This window comes from Sminthopsis crassicaudata, chromosome 5 (genome assembly GCF_048593235.1).
Source record: "Sminthopsis crassicaudata isolate SCR6 chromosome 5, ASM4859323v1, whole genome shotgun sequence".
NCBI lineage: Eukaryota > Metazoa > Chordata > Mammalia > Dasyuromorphia > Dasyuridae > Sminthopsis > Sminthopsis crassicaudata.
The window spans coordinates 190483381-190500686 of NC_133621.1; the positions used below are offsets into that span (position 1 = coordinate 190483381).

Genomic DNA, 17306 nt, shown 5'->3' on the forward strand with positions numbered 1-17306 from the left:
CATTGAGAATAACTGCTGACATTCATAGGAAGCAAGAAGAAAATCCCTAAAACCTTAGTGGAACACTGAAAAGGAGTCAACTTTTCTTCTACCTGAAAGATGGATTATAGTTTGGAATATAAGGGAAGAAATACATACTATCCCTGGTTGTTCTATATTTGTCCTGATTTTTATTTCCAAGCTGGTAAATTTGGAAACTTTTGTAAACTCTAATAAAGAAAGAAAATAATTTTTTTAAAAAAACAGCAAGGAAAAAACATGCAATAAAAATCAGAATGTAGTGATCTGAGAAAAAAAACAGCTATCATAATAAATTAGGGGTTTTTTCCTTAATAGAATCATAAATCCAATTTCTTAACTGAAAGCTTTAATTAATAAATAAGTGCTGGGAAAATAGAGAAAAATGAAGCAATCACTGAACTTATATTCTACCAGATCAAAAAACATATCCTATAAGTTCTACTAAATAGGTACAACATCAGTAAAAAGTAGTTTGGAACAGGAGGGCACCAGCAGCTTGAGGGAGGGAATGCAATAGGAAAGACTTCAATAGGAATAATCACAATAGCTATAGAGTCCTTTAGAGGTTTAAAATAAGAATAATATATTCCTATTTATTATCTTTCCATAATAGTGGGAAAACTAGGAAATGACTAACCCACATTGAGGTACTTTTACTGTAAAGCTCCTTCAAAAATGAGGTTCAGCTAATTAAGGCCATACCTGTAAGAGCCTAGTAGTCAGAATCATGAGATCTCTAACTCCATCATCATCCAAATCAGGCAGCACCACAGCTGGAGCAGCCAAAGTCCCACTGGATAAGTGGCTTGGATTTAGAGTCCAAATGGCTTTGCCTATGGGAGGACAAGCAGACTAATTACTGATGCAACTTTGCATTAGCAAACCTTTCATCTCCCAAAGAAGAAAAAAACTGAGTTGGAAGAAAAAAAAGAACCACCTCCTTCTTCCTTGCCTCTTCCACATTTAATAGGTAGCATGTGGAGTGGGAAATTTGTTTAATTAACAAGGCAATGTATTAAATTTATATATATAAATTTAATACATTGCCTTGTTTTATTGTATAAATTTAATACATATATATATATGTAAATGTATTAAATTTATACAATAAAACAAGGCAATGTATATATATAATTTTATATATATATAAAATTAAAAAAAAAAATAACTGAAATCAGCCTGGGAAAAAGCAAATGATTTTTTTGAGGGGATTTTGAGGTTGCAGGTGGTTTGCTGGGTGGCTTATCCTATAAATGAGGCTTAGGGGAAATTATTCAAAAAACCTATTCTTTATCTTTACCACAAGGACACTTAAGCAAATACCAGAAAAAGTACTGGAGATTGCCTTCAAAGACAGCTTAGGAATCATATACAAGAACATGAATATTTTTAACCAAAATTTGTATTTCCTAGATTGATCACCCATTTTACTCACTAGATTTTGTTTCTAATGACTTTAAGTTTTTTCCAAAAATCAACTATACACTCAGAGAATAAAAATCTGAGAACATTCAAAAGAATGCATCACAGGCAATTCCATAAGTGGAATTTTAATAACTATAAGCATATAGCTAGCTCCCTGAGATGACTACTTTGAAAAGGGAATAAAACTCACCTAAATTTACAAATAATGCAATTGCTAAAAATCCAGTTATATCACTTTATAAATCACACATAATAGGTGTTTATTAGTTTTATTCCAAAACTTTACCTGGGAGGCAAAATCCAGTGACAAAAAGTGCTTCAAGTATGCATTTTATAAGTAGCATATAAATAAGTCTTGTAGCATATATCATTATTTAATTATTTCAATGCACTTCAGCTTTTCTGGCTAAACAAGTACATAAATGCAATCATAAATAACCAAATTGGCATGGCTTAACAAACCTTGATTTCTTTATGCATTTTAAGTAGCTAAATTATGTGTTTAAACATCAACTCCTATATGCCAATTCTTTTTTTTTTTTTTTTTTTCTTTTTGAGGCTGAGGTTAACTGACTTGCCCAGGGTCACACAGCTAGGAAGTATTAAGTGTCTGAGACCAGATTTGAACTCGGGTCCTCCTGAATTCAAGGCTGGTGCTCTATCCACTGCGCCACCTAGCTGCCCCCTCTTATGTGCCAATTCTGATATAAACTTGATTGTCTTTGAGGAAAAATAATGAGGAGGTGGGGTTACAGCAATATGTAAATCAAAATTCTCAGGGCACTTTTTGTTTGAAGAATAGCACGTTTTTGTTTCAAACTAAACAAAACAGCTAAATCTGAATTAGTTTTAGTCAATATTCTCTAATTTCTTGCCCTATACCCTGTAAAATATGTCTTTTGTATTAGGAAATCAAACTTCCCATCATGGAGGAGGGCAAGGATCCCACTCCCTACTGGGATGATCTAACCTATTTTCATGGCTCATAATTATTTCTCTGCAACATTTCATTTTTACCTGAAGTAGCATTGAGTGCACTGAGCAGCTTGGATGTTCCAGTCACAAGACAGATGGCTTCTGCTGAGTCTACTGGAGTAAGCCCAGAACATTGCAAACTTTGTGCCTCCTCTGCAAGAGAACTGGTCCAAAGAGTGCTACCATTTACCCCTGAAAGAGCTAGAAGAGTGGCCTGGGCCTTAGGGACACCTGAAGATACATAGGAAAAAGGTAGAGAAAAAGTTACCTATTAGTGTTGTATATATCCCAAAAAAGTATAAGAAAATCATTCTTTCCCCTCAAGGAGTTGACAGTCTACTTGGGGGATGGGGGGTGAAGATAAAAAATATGTGAAAAGTTAAACAATAAGATTTGAATAATGGTTGAAGACAATTTCTCCTATAAAATGGACACTGTGACACTTATCCATCTGTGAATAACAAAGCTCTTCATGGAAACAAAACAATGCTATTGATCTACTTTTGAGTGCTCTGAATTGTTTGTCTAGGATTGGTGATAGGTTGGCATTTATCCATCTATAAGCTCTTACTCATCTCTCTTGTGACCAATGAATAGCACATATTTATGAGGCAGCTGGCCAAGGTGTGAGTACAATGCATCCATAGCCATGGATCAGAATAAAACTAGTTGGGTCTAATGAGACCTAAACTAATGATTTTATTTATGTCTTAAATGATCATTACTATGATTCTAACAGTATGAAATCTCAAAAAGCTGGAAGCTACCTTGCTTATGAGCTATAAAAAGCTAGTAAGGAAAATATTTTTTTTGAATGGAGAGCTCCTAAAGCAAAGAAAAAATAAGCAAGAACCATAGATAAGTTTTAAAAAAACTTAATCATCTGTTTTTTTAAGTAAATAATAAAATATTTCACTGATCCACTTTCTAAATTAAAAACAAAGAACAAAAATATGCAATAACTACAATAAATAAGTGTTATGCCTCCTGATTGAAGGCTGGACTTTTTTTCATACTCTATTTCTACTCAAATGGTTTATGTACATTGCAAAAAAAAAATGTTAAATTTCTAAACAAAAACAAAGTTCAAAGTTTCATACTTTGGATGAACACCAAATGGGAACCCCAAATAAATGTCTCAGGACAAGAAATTTGAATGGATTACTACCATCCTCAAACACAAATAAAAGTTATATACTTTCACAAACTACATAGTTCCAATTCTCCTTAATGAATGTTGGAGCCATATGGAAAGAAACATATCAAAAGCATTAAGTTTTCAAAAAACTCTCCAAATTAAGTAAATTCAACATCATTTCTCTTACCTATCATACTTTCATTTTTTAAGTTCACAAAAGAAAGCAGGACATCAGGCAACCCATCACCATTCACATCAACCAGTTCCAATGGAGACAAGTTCCCACCTATTAAGTTGACAAAGAAAAGAAGATGCTTAGCAAATCTATCAACAAGTAAATGGCTAGTATAAGACATTCTTTTAGGCATTTGGGATACAAAAACAAAAATGAAACAAACTTTATAAAGGAGCTTACATTCTATCAGGGAGACAATATGTACACAAATAATATACAAACTAATTGGGAGGGGACAGGTCAGTAATATCTGAGGGAATAAGGAAAGACTTCAAGTAGAATTTGATACTTGAACCAAGTCCGGGGTGGAGGGGGGACCCAGAGAACAAGGGATTCTAAGAAGCAGCAGTAAGGAAGGAATACATACCTTGTATGAGAAGGAATCAAAGCCATGGCATTTTTGATGAACAACAGTAAAGTCAGTGTGGCCAGGTTGTAAAGTTAAAGAAAGGAAGTGATGTATAATATGGCTGGAAATGTAGACTGAAGCTAGGTGATCAAGAGTTTTCAATGGCAGAGAAGTTTAGGTTTGGTCACAGAAGCAACAAAAGGGAAGAGGAGTAGATTTATTGACCTGTGCTTTAGAAAAATCACTTAAACTATTGTGTAGAAAATAGATTGGAGGGGAGAATCTTGAAGCAAGGAGATCAATTAAATGGTCCAGATGAGAAATAATAAGAACCTCACACTAGAGTGGTGGTCATTTGAACAGAGAAAAGACAGTTTCAAGAAATGTCATGGAAGGAGAAATAAGATTTATCAATAGTTACAAAATATATGTGGAGCGAGAGAGAGAGAATGATGCAGAATGAGTGGTCTCAATTCCTGGTGGTCAAGAGGTTAGTGGCAATAAGAGAGTTGTTAAGAATCCCCTTTAAATCGGCAGCAGGTTTAGAAATGGAAGAATTCACTCATTCCCAAATTATTAGTTGCAAAATGAAAGTTTATTGTTGGATAGAAATCAGTTTCTAGTGGGAGGAGTTTTGGCACTGAAAATGTTTTCTCAGTAGGCAGAAAGATCATGGCAGCTAAGAGTGACAGAGATCTCAAGCTACCTACGCCCATCTGCAAAGATCTTAGCTGAGGGAAGCTGTTATATTAGGTATCTTGGTGGGGACGGGGACAGCCAGAGTAGATCAGACCAAGTGGGGGCTGGGACAGCTCAGATCAGGATTCCTCAATTGAATGAGAATTTAGAATTTCTATGGGAATTGATTCTCTCATCCTGAAAGGTTTGGGCTCTTTCTCAGATTCCTTGTAACTTAGGAGATCCTGATCAAAGGGGACACAATGCCAGAGTGATAATCTTAAAGGGACCACAATTTATAGTAAAGGAAACAGTTCCCTCCTGCTTCAAGAAGAGTCAAAGGTAATACCAAAGTTGCAAACCTGAGTACTTGAAAGAATGGAGTTACCCTAAATAGAAATAGAGAATTATGGGAGGGGGATGAGTTTGGGGGGACAGCTAAAAAGTTTTGCTTCAGTTGGGCAAAGTTTTAAATTTTGTGGGACATATAGTTTGAAATGGAGCTTAGGAGAGAAACTAATGCTAAGTACTTAGGTCTGAGAATCATCTGCATAGAAAATGGTAATTAAACCAAGAAGGACTACCGAGGTTACCAACTGAGAGAGTAAAGAAAAGAGGGGCCAGAACTTTGGGGCACATTCACAGTTAGGGGGACATTACATGGATGATTGATGAGCAAAGGAGATATAGAAGTAGTCAGGTTGGAAGAAACCAAGAGAGAATAATGTCATGAAAACTTGGAGGAAAGAATATTCAAGAGAAAAAGGTGACAAACAGAGTCAAATGCTGCAGAGAAGTCAAGTATGAGAAGAAATAAGAAGCCTTCAGATGTGATAACTATCAAGTCATATGTATCTTTCAAAAAAGCAGTTTCAATTCAGTCTCTTAAGATCAGAACAAGATGCCAACAATGAGACCTGATCTGCAGTGGAAACCATTGGAAATTATCACATAATTCCCTAATCTGAGGGGAAAGAAATAGTCTAATAGTCTAAGTATAGGTAATAGTCTAAGATAAGGTATAGAATCTTCTCCCTGTCCTTTTCAACCCAATCTACAAAGAGATTCCCTTCTACTCTTTAATTGGGCCAACTCACTGGTCAGGATGCACAAAGAACAGAAAAAGGTACATAATCCCATATGTAGGAAGGTATTCCATACCACAGATATCCCCTTAAGATACCACTTAGGAAGAATACAAGGACTCACCTTGAAAGGAAAAATTAAGTAGTTTCTGTATTAAAATAATTCCAGGAATCGAGACACATCTTAACTTTTCTTATAAGAAAATACATTTTTTTTTAATCTACAATCTTCTGTCTAACCATTCTAAGCTTGTTTGAAACACAGACACTGCTGGGGTGGCTCCAGGCAACACAGCAAGTGGCATATTAACCACTCAGTGTGCACCACCCTAGCCTATGTGACTAGACAGAAAGCAAAGAAGAATACATTATGTTTTATAGAGGAACTTAAAGTTAGCCAAGTGCCTTCTACATGGGGGACTTATCCTTGGATGACCAGGCCTTGTTGGGTTTTACTTCTCACTAGAAATCTACCTTTCTATGGCATTCCATTGCACTGGTGCACTTATAAGTGCCTCCTCCTCTCAGAATCTACTCCAGACCACTCAAACTGAGCAAAGATACTGTAGAGCCCAAAGATACTGTAGGGCAATAATTCCCCAGCTTGCAGTAGAAAAAAGCACCAGACTTGGAGTCAGAGGCCCCGAGTTCAAATCCTATTTACATCTGTGCTTAGGGTAAAACAAAATTTACCTTTCTGAGCATCATAAAGATGTTCCCTCATCTATCTACCTCACATGAAGATTAAATCATAATTGTAACATTATTGTATAAATGAACTATTATATTATGCTACAGTATTATAATCAGACAACTCTCTTAGACTACATGATTCAGAGAAAGTACTGAGCTCCACTGGTGAAGGAAGTCTTCTGCCTCTAAACTCCATGCACCAATGGAATATTAGATCCAGTTCCAATCCCTTCAATTAATAGTAACCCTTATTCCAATATCTGACACAGGTCTGTCACACACACAAAAATAAAAAACATTAGGTTAGTTTCACCTACCTCAAATCCCTTTACTTATTACAAAAAAAAAAAAAAAAAAAAAAAGTTTTTTTTAAGAATTTTGTAACAATTAGAATAAATGTAAATTAATTTTGGTTGAAGAATCATGAAAAAATGAGGAACACCATAAAGTTTCAGAAAGCCAGAGCTAGAAACAGTGCTACTCACCTCCTTCTGGGCCCAAATGGCGACTCCACATATTCTGCAGATCTCTGGGAGGACAAGGGATCAGAAAGGCACATACTAGCACCAGGATCATCGAAATCAGGACGGTGAGCAAGAAGATCAATGTGCGTACATGAGACACAAGTGAAGATGCTGTCTTTTGCTCCAGATTGCCAAGAGGTGGCGAAGGATAACCTTCGGTGGTGACTTCTGACAAATGTTGCTTGGCAGGCCCAATTCCTTCTGCATCTGAGTCAGGGTCTGGGCCTTCTCCCTGGGGACTCTTTCCATTTTTGACACCCCCATTTTTCTGCTTTAGATTGAGAACAAGATCATCTTCACTTTCATCACTGTCAGCCTGGGTGAGAGGATCATATTCCCCTAAATCTGGGCTCTTCTTCCCTAAGGACAGAGAGATCTGTCATCATGGATTAAAAAAAAACAATAAACCCCAGGTGAACGCTGAGCTTTCTGAAGAATGTATTCATTTACGTTCCAAACCAGTGATTTCACTGATGTATGAAGTGACTGAGAAAACCCTTTCCACTAATTCATAATGGCAATTATTCTGCAATTTATAATCCTAAAGAAAAGTCTAGAGTACTGACAGGGGCACTGCCAATATTTCTCAGAGACAATACTTGAACACAAGCTTTCTTTACTGCCTCTTGTACATCAATCAGCCAACAAGCATTTATTAAGCACCTACTAATTTGCCAAGTACTATGCTAGACACTAGGAACTGCTACAGTAGTAGAACAGATGGAATACTGGGCCTGGAGTTAGGAAGATTCATCTTTCTGAATTCAAATTTAGTCCCAGACTCTTACTGGCTGGGCAAGTCACTTAACCCTGTTTAAACGCCTCAGTTCCTCAATTGTAAAATAATCTGGAGAAGGAAATGGCAAACCATTCCAGTAGCTTTGCCCAGAAAAACTCAAATGGGGTCACAGAGTTGGACATGCCTAAAATAACTGAACAACAAATACTAGGCACTAGGAGACAAATACAAAGAATGAAACAATCCTTGTTCTTATTCTAATAGGAAACAAAACAAGGGCATGTAAATATAAGGAACTACGTAAATAAAAAGAAAATAAATACAAGCCAGTTAATACAAAGTAACTGAGAAAGCACTAATAGTTGACAGCATTAAGAAAAGTTCCATACTCAAGTCGGTGCTTGAGCTAAATCTTGAAGAAAAAGAGGGATTCTATGAAGTAAAAGTGAATAGAAAGTGATTCACACATATTCGAAAGAGCCTGTGCTAAGGCACCGAAAGATGGTGTGATATGTGGGACAAAAAGCTAGGCCAGTTTGGCTAAACTATAAAATGAATGAATGGGAATAACTTAAAATGAAACCAAAAGTATATACAGAAAAGTATATATGGTGCTACCCTCTAACTTTTGCTCTGACCTAGAGTCATTCTACTTCCTGCCAGAAGAATATAAGCAGGTCCCACCAAGCTGTCAAGTCCTTTACTTGTCCCAGGATGCATGATGAACACCAGTCTACCAATTTTAGAGAAGATCATATAGAAGAGAATCAATCACTAAGTGATTGATATCTAGGGGAAAGCAAATCATGAAGCGGTTTTCTAAAGCATGAAGAAAGAGGACCATGGGAAGCTAGCAACCCTAGACAATGAGTCATCTGTGGAGAGAAAACAAGCAATGACAAGATAACACTAGCACCTGCTGGAAACAAATGATGGCAGCAACAAAGCAAAGTAGTTATTCTTCTGGAAGCTGACATGGCAAAAACTATGCTGCAGGAGGCTGCAGCCAGCAAAGGGATGGGGGGGAAGGGAAGGGGAGAAGGAGAGGGAGAGTAGCAGCTGAGAGTCCTGCTAGCAAGAAGGAAAAAGGCGCAGGGCCCCAGTCCCTATATATTTATTTATTATCTTTATATGCCAGACACTGCACTAAACACTTTACAAATAATCTCACTTATTCTCCGGTTTCTCTCCAGATTGTAGAAATCTTTTGCCTTTTACAAATATCACTTGACCTCACAACAACTCTGGGAAGTAGATGCTATCCAAATGTTACAGTTGAGGAAACTGAGGCAAATAGGGGTTAGGCATTACAAGCATGAGGAACAGCTTTTGCAGAGATAAAAGTTGGAATGTCATATACAGAGAACAAGGAGAATGATTTGCAGGTAGCTAGAATATGCAGAAAGGAATAATATGAAATAATCCTGGAAAGACAGACTGGAAACAGATTACTAAACTTTTAAATGTTTACTTACATACATGCATACACACACGTATTTATGTTTGTGTACTTCTTCAGGATTCATGGTTGATAATTGATTTATTATATATATTAATGTGTTGATAAACTTGTAGGGAATAAGATTAATATTGTAAGATCCTATATGCCTTTTGTGATAAAGAGCACTTTTTTTAATTAAAAGACTACTTTTTAAGCAGCATTCAGAAGAGAATTTCTCACATTTTAAATTCAAGCTAAGTTAATACTAGGATCAAAATAAAATCATTTTGATATCATTGATTAGAGGTAGTGTCATAGCAGAAAGAGCACTAGACTATAGACCCAGAAATAGGAATTCTGAGTCTAGCTCTATCACTGACTAGCTCCTGAAGTCAATCTAGTAACTTAATCTGGAGTTCAGTTATCTCAACTGGAGACTCCATCACCTCTAAGGTACCTTTGAATTCTTTGATTACCTACAAAATACAGTAATATCTCACCAATTCACTCTAAAAAAAAAAATTTCATTCTGGTTGATAAGCAGCCTATATTGCCAAATCACTCAGAAATTTAGTTGTTTTCTGATGTATAATATAATGTAACTGATAACTTGCTAAATGGTTTATAAAAACTAATAAACAACATACATTTTTTTAAAAACAAGTCTCCCACTGAAGTGGGCCTTAAAAACAATTCTTAAGCTCATTATAAAGTTAAAAGCTACTTATCAATTCTTTTCCTCTGATGGTATAAAGGTAAACTTCTGCCCAAACAATAAATTGCAAATTCTAAATTAGCAGATCCATAAATTAATGAGAACTTTCTGAGGGTTCACAGGATGACATTAGAAATAAAACACTCCTTTGCCATCATGTTTCACCTGCTTTCTCCTTTCCTCAATATGGCTCAGTTGTCCCACTGCTTCAAGCTCTGTTTTGGGGAAAAACTTAGGCCAGCTATCTCTCATTCCTAGGATTTCATCATCATGCCCGATATAAATACCTTTTTCCTGGTTCCCTCCTCTCCCACCACTGCTTTTCATCTGGAATGAGAATCTATATTTCTGAGTCTCAAGTCTAGTGTACTTTCCACTGTAACTTTCCACTGCCTCTAATTGATATCAAATTGATATTATTTTGACCCTAGCACTATTATGTGTACTATCTTCCACAATTACAATTTAAGCTTCTCAAGGGCAGAAATTCTCTCACATATCCACACCTTTTATTTTTATTTATTTATTTTGCTTCTATTTGAATCCCCAGTGCTGGGATAGTGTATGGCACATAATACTTAATATATTGTGATTAATAGTGCAGTTAATTGGGAAAGTAGATAGAGCACCAAGTCAGGAAGAGTTTGACCTTATACTACCTGTGTGACGCAGGGCAAATCACTTCCTTAGTTTGCCTCAGTTTCCTGAGCTAGAAAAGGAAATGACAAATTATTCAGTATCTTAGCCAAAAAAAAAAAAAAAAAGGGGGGGGGGGCAAGAGATATAAACTGAAAAAACAAACTAATAATAACAAATAACAAACAAAAATAACAAATAACAAAAAGCTAAATAAATGCTTGCACACGACTTAAAGGTAGTAAGATATAGAAGGATTTGTTCAAGGTAATTGGCAAAGCTGAATTCAAACTCTGTGTCATTTAGTGATTCTATTCTGCCAAACAATCTTAAATTATAGTTATAGCTTTACTTCCCCAAATTATCACTTGATTTTCCTTGATAATATAAGGGAGAAGATATAATCTAGTGAACGTTCAGTCAAATCTATCACAGCATAGATAAAAATGAGCTTTCTACTGTGATTTATTTTCTTCCTAAAAAAAGCAACTAAAGAGTATTGTTTATTGAGTATGCCCCAAAAGTACACATAGAAAGAGATATAAATAGGTCAGAAGGACAGGGAAGTGTAAGCACAAAACTTCCCTAAATATTTCTGGGGGAAACAAATCAGAGTGTGACAAAATATACATAAAGGGTAATAAGTTTGGAGGACCAAAAGGTACAGCTAAGAATATATATTTTTAAATGATTTTGTGGCACTTGGACTAAGGTCATGCTTAATTCTCAATAAAATCACTCACCCACACTTAAAATAGCCCTGAAAATCAGGATTAATCATGCCAATAGTATATTTTCATTGTTGCTAATTAAACTCATTTTATGACAATAAATCAAATATCTTCCTTTTTTCTTGTCTTTAATGAAAGTTTAATGGATGAAATATCTATCAGTAGGATTTTTTATCCTTACGATTATGGAGTCTGACTAACTCATTATCTTAGATTCCCTTAACCAAAGACATCAACTCAGGTAAAGAACAGGTAAGTACACAGAATTACAGCCCACAACCTCTGACTTTCTAAACTACCATCATGCTAACTACTCCCCAAAGTTTGGTACGAAACAATGAAGAACTGTGTAAAAATTTTTCAATTTATTTCATAAAGACCAAAAAAGTTAAAGAAATAAAGAAGAAACATAAAAATAGCTCTGTACTTAAGAACATAAAGCAACTGGTTTTTAGATTAAAAAAAAAAAAAAAAAAAAACACACTTCACTGCTTTAAACCATGTGCCTTGTCCACACACAAGCCTAGAAAATAAATTGACTTTGGCAATTTGTACCTTGTCAGAAGGCCAAGTTTCTGAAACTAAATCCTTCACTGAGACTCCTTAGCCCCAGGCTTAAGGATGAGAATTGAGAACTCAGTAATTTCTGAAACACTATCTTTTCTCACATCTATACCTTCCAAGGATCATTAATGACCCATGCTGACATAGAAAAGGGAATCTAAAGAAAAAATTCTGAATCTTTTTGATACAGCTTTTCCCCTGTTCTGGAAGAGTTAATTCATTCAATTGTGGAACTCCTGGTGATTGTGCTATTCTCATGGCTCACAAATACATGTAGCCCTCCCAAGGTCCCTGACTATGCTTCCACAAGTCACTCTGCAATGGAGCCCTGAGCATGCATTCCAACTCTGACTTTCTAATCATTTCCTGAGATCATTCTTCATTCAAATCCGTTGGATCTCTACTTCTGGAAAGAGTCATTTAATCATAAAAGTCTTAAGATTCAAATTCGCTCACCATGCCAACTTTTTTGACTAAAGTACCTTCCCTACCCATAACTCTTTTATGTGTAAGCCCCCAACTAGAAGGCAAATTCATTGAGGGCAGGGAGTTTTTTTTAATATATCTAAAGCAGGGGTTCTCAAACTACACCTGCGGGCCAGATGCTCCCGCTGAGGACGTTTATGCAACCTCGGGGTTATGGCAAATGGGCTGAGGGGGGAGATAGAGTGTGAGCTTTTGTTTTTACTGTAGTCCGGCCCTCCCACAGTCTGAGGAACAGTGAATTGGCCCCTATTTAGAAAGTCTGAGGACCACTGTTCTATAGTCTCAGCATTTAGTAGTGCCTCCGTAATATAAGCTTCCTTCATTCATACATTCCTGAGCTCTAGACTTAGAAAGGTAATAGACCAGAATGCAGTTGTTCATTGTAACTTCATTCATAGTCAATCAGACTCTGTTACTTCCTAAACGTAAATTTCCCACTATATTTAGTCCCTCCTAGGAGAAGCAGCGTGGTGTAGATAGTGGTTATTCAGTCACGTCACTGTCTGTGACTCCTTGGGGGTTTTCTGGGCAAAGATACTATGTTTGCCATTTCCTTTTCCGGCTAAAGCAAACCGCTTTAGGGGACTTGCCCAAGGTCACAGAGCTAGTAAGTGTCAGAGGCTTAGTTCGAATTCAGGACGTCCTGTACTTTTCCCACATTGCCCCAATGAATAGAGAGCCAGTCTCACAGACTAACACCGTGTGGATTCAGGTCCTACCTCTGGTTATGTGATACATTTAACCTCTCGGTATCCTAGACGACTCATAAAAATACAGTTTACAGAGAAAATGCTGGGAATTCCTTACATCAGTGAAAGTACGTGACATTTGTGTCTACATAAATGCTCAGAGATACGATATTAATAATTATCCCGGTATCCTCGTGACCTAGGATGAAAGCACCATAAACTCCTGGCCTAAGGTGAAAGGGAAAGTTTGGAGGCAAAACAGAACTCCCCTGGCGGAGATAAGATCATAAAAGTTGGTTGCGGGAAGTTAGGCCGCCAGCTCGGGCCAGGTGCGGGGCCCCATCATTTGGTTAAATGGAGGACGGAAGAGCTTTCTGAAGAGCCCCGGGAGAGGGTTTGCTTTTCCCGTGGCGGATTTAATGTTAAAGCGAAGAACAGACATACAGCGGAATTACTTTTCTGGAAATGTTTCTTTCACAGAGAAAACGAACGCTCGGGTTTTTGAGTTTATTTATTTCCGTTAAAGGAAAGCCTCCTGACGGGGGGCTCTTTCTGTAAGGCCGGCAGTCCTATACTGCTGAGCCCTCTCCTAGGGACGCCACCTTCACTATCAATTTCGGAGATACTTTCTTCGAGGTTGCCAAACCTCAGCTGGCACAGGGGATAGAACGAACGCCTCCGCACTCGTTTCCAAGTTGTCACCTTCTCCCCCTCCCCCACTCTCCATCTCCTACGTCGGAATGTTTAAAAAAAAAAAAAAAAAAAAAGGCACGCTCAGGTTTAACTCGGAGCCCCGGCCGCCATCGAGCTCCGCAAGAACTGCTGGGGACGAGGACCCCTGGGGTTCGCGGCGCTGGGACGCAGTCCGGGTTCCGCGAGCGGCCGAGCCCGGATCCGAGCGGCTGGCGCTGCAGCTGCGGGGGCGGGTGCTGACCCTGGTGCTGGGGCTTACGCTGGGCGCAGGTGCCGCGCGTGGGCCCGCACCCGCCGCCCCTGGCACCAGCACCACCAGCCGGCAACCCCCGCGCCGCTCCCCATCCCGCTCCCGGGCGCGCACGTCCCACCGAGACGCCTTCTCGAGCCCGTACCCCATTTCCCAGGGTCCCTCTCCTCCCCACCCTGCGAGGAGATGCCGCCCCCGGGGCACACCGCCGCCCGCGACCCCGGGGAACCGGCTTCTGCTGCCTTCACTTTCCTCAGCCAGATCTCCGTTCCTTCTCCTCCCTGAGGCGAGAACCAGACCCTAGGCCCGCTGGTCTCCTCCTCCTCCTCTTCCTCCGCCCCCCCTCAAGGAGCCCGAGAGGGTGAGGGGAGGGGCGGAGGCAGGTGGTCCCGGAGACTCCTCTCCTTACCTGGGAGCTTGAGCGCACGGGACAGCACGGTCGCCATGGCTGAGGCCACTAACGCGCGTGCGTGGAGCCCCGCGACCTGATGGGAAATAAAGTTCTCGGCAATTAGGGGAGCGCGAGGCCGGGCTCTGCAGAGCGGAGTTAGAGGCAGCTCCGGCTACTCGCGGACGGGCCGCTGCATCTCCGGTGCGTCCGATGGAGGCGGAGAAATCTGAGAGCCGCATGAGAGCCAGGCAGCCCCTGACCGTGAAACAAGCTGTGTGACTAAGCGCGCGGTCAAGTGTGGGCCCGGCAATGATCGCCCCGCCCCCTCTCCTCTCGTTTTCGTCTCTCCTGTTCTCCCTCCCCCTTCTCGTTCCACTCTTCCCCTCCCTCGCCATACGAACCCGGCAGTAGGTTCACCTCTGCCCTCCTTATCCCTTCTCCCTTCCTCCTCATCTCTTCTTCTTTCTTCCCTTTCTCCTCTTCCTCTCTTCTCACTTGTGCCTCTCGTTCCCCGTTTCTCCCTCTCCATCCCACTTCCCTCCCTCCTCATTCCGCTCCCTTCCTCCCCCTGCCCCTCCCATCTTCTCACACAGTGATAGGAAATATCCGCTGAATTACTAGCCCACCGGACAACTCCCCGGCCGGGGCCAGGACTGCACAGAAAAGGCCTGGTACTTTCGAGGCTGCTCCTTCTCCCCCCCCCCCCCCCTCCCGGCAGGACGTCAGACACTCGCCACCTTATTTCCCTTATCCTGCAGCCAGGACATTCTTTCCTAGGAAAAGGGATTAGAAGAGAGGCTAACTAATATCAGCTCTTTGTTCCCTACTTCCTCACAGTCTACCTGGAGCTAGAAACCATGCGGACCTAACCTCACCTAGGGGGCGGGGATTGCATTAGACCAGAGGTTCTCAAACTACTGCCCCGCCCGCGGAGGATGCGGCCCACCGAGCTATGGCAAATGGGCGGAGGGGCGGAGACAGTGTGAGCTTTTGTTTTACTACAATGCGGCCCTCCCACAGGCTGAGGGACCGTGAACTGACCCCTATTTAAAAGTTTGAGGAGCACTGACTTAGGTGGTATTTTGAAAACTACACGGTCTAGTGAGGGGAAAAAAAAGAAGAAAAAAAAAAAGTGTCAAGAACATAAAACAAAATAATCCTCAATCTTGTGCATTTTCAATGATGGAAAAAGAATGTTGGAAATTGTGTCCTGCTTTCTAGAGCCCCCAGGCTGGGGTGATTAAAACAAATTGTCCCAGTGGAGAAGTGATGAGGTGGTGGGAAAATGGAGTGTTTATTTCAAGGACTTCCCCTCATACCCTTATGTAACAAAAACACTGGGCACGTGCTGGGTGCATACAGCACACGTGGGACCACATAAATAACTTGCTATTGTATGCAGTTTGCCACCTGGTATCTCTCTGCTTCAGTCTCAGCAAGGCTTTCACCACCCCCTGACTGCTCAGGAAGCCCTTAGGGGAGAGGGAGAGCCTAACCAGACATTGTCAGCTCTGGCTGAAGGGTCTTATACCTCACCACACTGCCTGTGACTCTCTACAGGAAATAGCAAGCATTTATATAATGTGTTAAGGTTTGCAAAACATTTTGTATTTTTACATGTTGTCCTCACAGTCCTAGAAGACAGGTATTATTATTATCCTTATTTAAAATAAGGAAACTAAGACGAAATGACTTGCCCAGGATCACTCAGCTAAAAAAGTAGGATTCAAACTCAGATCTTCCTAAACCCAAATCCAGAATTCTATGCAGGGGTCAAAGAGTGCCCAGAGTCACAGTTTAGGCCGTTCATCAACATTAACTTAGTTGTTTGTACTTTAGATGTAATTTTCTTGCCCAGCAAGCCAATCAGTGTACATACTAATGCTGTTGGTGTTTTCTTGGTAAAGATACTGGAGTGGTTTGTCATTTCCCTCCCCAGTTCACAGATGAGGAAACTGAGGCAAATAAGTGACTTGCCCAGAGTCATGCAGCTAGTTAGCATCTGAGGCTACATTTGAAATCATGAAAATGAGTCCTCCTGATTCCAAGCCCGTTTCCCTATAGGGCCACCAAGATGCCCTAAACCAAATCACATTTACCATATTGTTGCTATAAACTAGAAGGAACTTGCAACTAAATGGGAAAATCATTAAGAGTCTTCTTGGAGAGGAAATAAAGAAGTTGATAGTGTTGGTTCCATTCTGCACCCAAAAGCAACATGAAACTTTATTTCATGGGATGCCTGGGCAGCTCATATTGCAGTAGTCATGATTTAAAGGGAGTTAATCCACAGGTAAAAACCACAGTCATCCTGTTGAAAGGATACGTTTAAATAAATAAGAACTAAAATATCAATTCTACCATCTATAAGAATGAGTGCTATTTCCACCTTTGGAATTGTACTTGACTGGTCACTAACTTCTCCACTCTCTTATCTCCAAGAAAAGTATTAAGCTAGAATTATATCCATCTATATTTGCAGCCTAGGAGCACGATGTTCTTTTAAGAGTTCAGAATAATTGCAAAGGTCAATGTTGGAAAATTACCCATGCCTATGTTCTGTCAATAAAAAGCTATAATAATTTTTAAAAAAGAGTTCAGAATAAAAGCCACTTTCTCTAGTTGCCCTAAAAGAGAGAATAAATAGCTTGCTCTAAGCCAGGCTAGCTTATTCTCACCAAATGCTTCTTTGGTGATAGTGAACAAACACACCATAGACTTTCTGCTGATCTATGATCATTCTTCTCCAACTATCTCTTGGACACTTCAAACTTAGTATTCTGTGACCATCTGCCACTTACCATGTCCAAATCAGAACTCATCTCCTCCAAATTTTCCTTCTTCAAAT

At 39.6% G+C, this 17306-nt stretch overlaps 1 protein-coding gene across 2 annotated transcripts in view; it reads right to left on the reverse strand.

Annotated features, from left to right (window-relative positions):
• Window positions 1-14783, reverse strand: part of FAM234B (family with sequence similarity 234 member B) — a 29903-nt gene extending 15120 nt beyond the window's left edge. Inside the window, exons 1-5 of one of the 2 annotated variants that reach the window (XM_074269125.1) lie at window positions 14477-14783; window positions 7085-7483; window positions 3747-3845; window positions 2464-2652; window positions 724-854 (exon numbers count right to left, since the gene is read on the reverse strand). In XM_074269125.1, the coding sequence (XP_074125226.1) occupies window positions 724-854; window positions 2464-2652; window positions 3747-3845; window positions 7085-7483; window positions 14477-14513 (855 nt within the window). In that variant the 5' untranslated portion in view covers window positions 14514-14783. Of the gene's footprint in view, window positions 1-723; window positions 855-2463; window positions 2653-3746; window positions 3846-7084; window positions 7484-10677; window positions 10728-14476 lie in introns of those variants that run through there. The other variant, XM_074269127.1, reaches the window with a different exon arrangement.
• Window positions 14784-17306: the final 2523 nt, after the last annotated feature.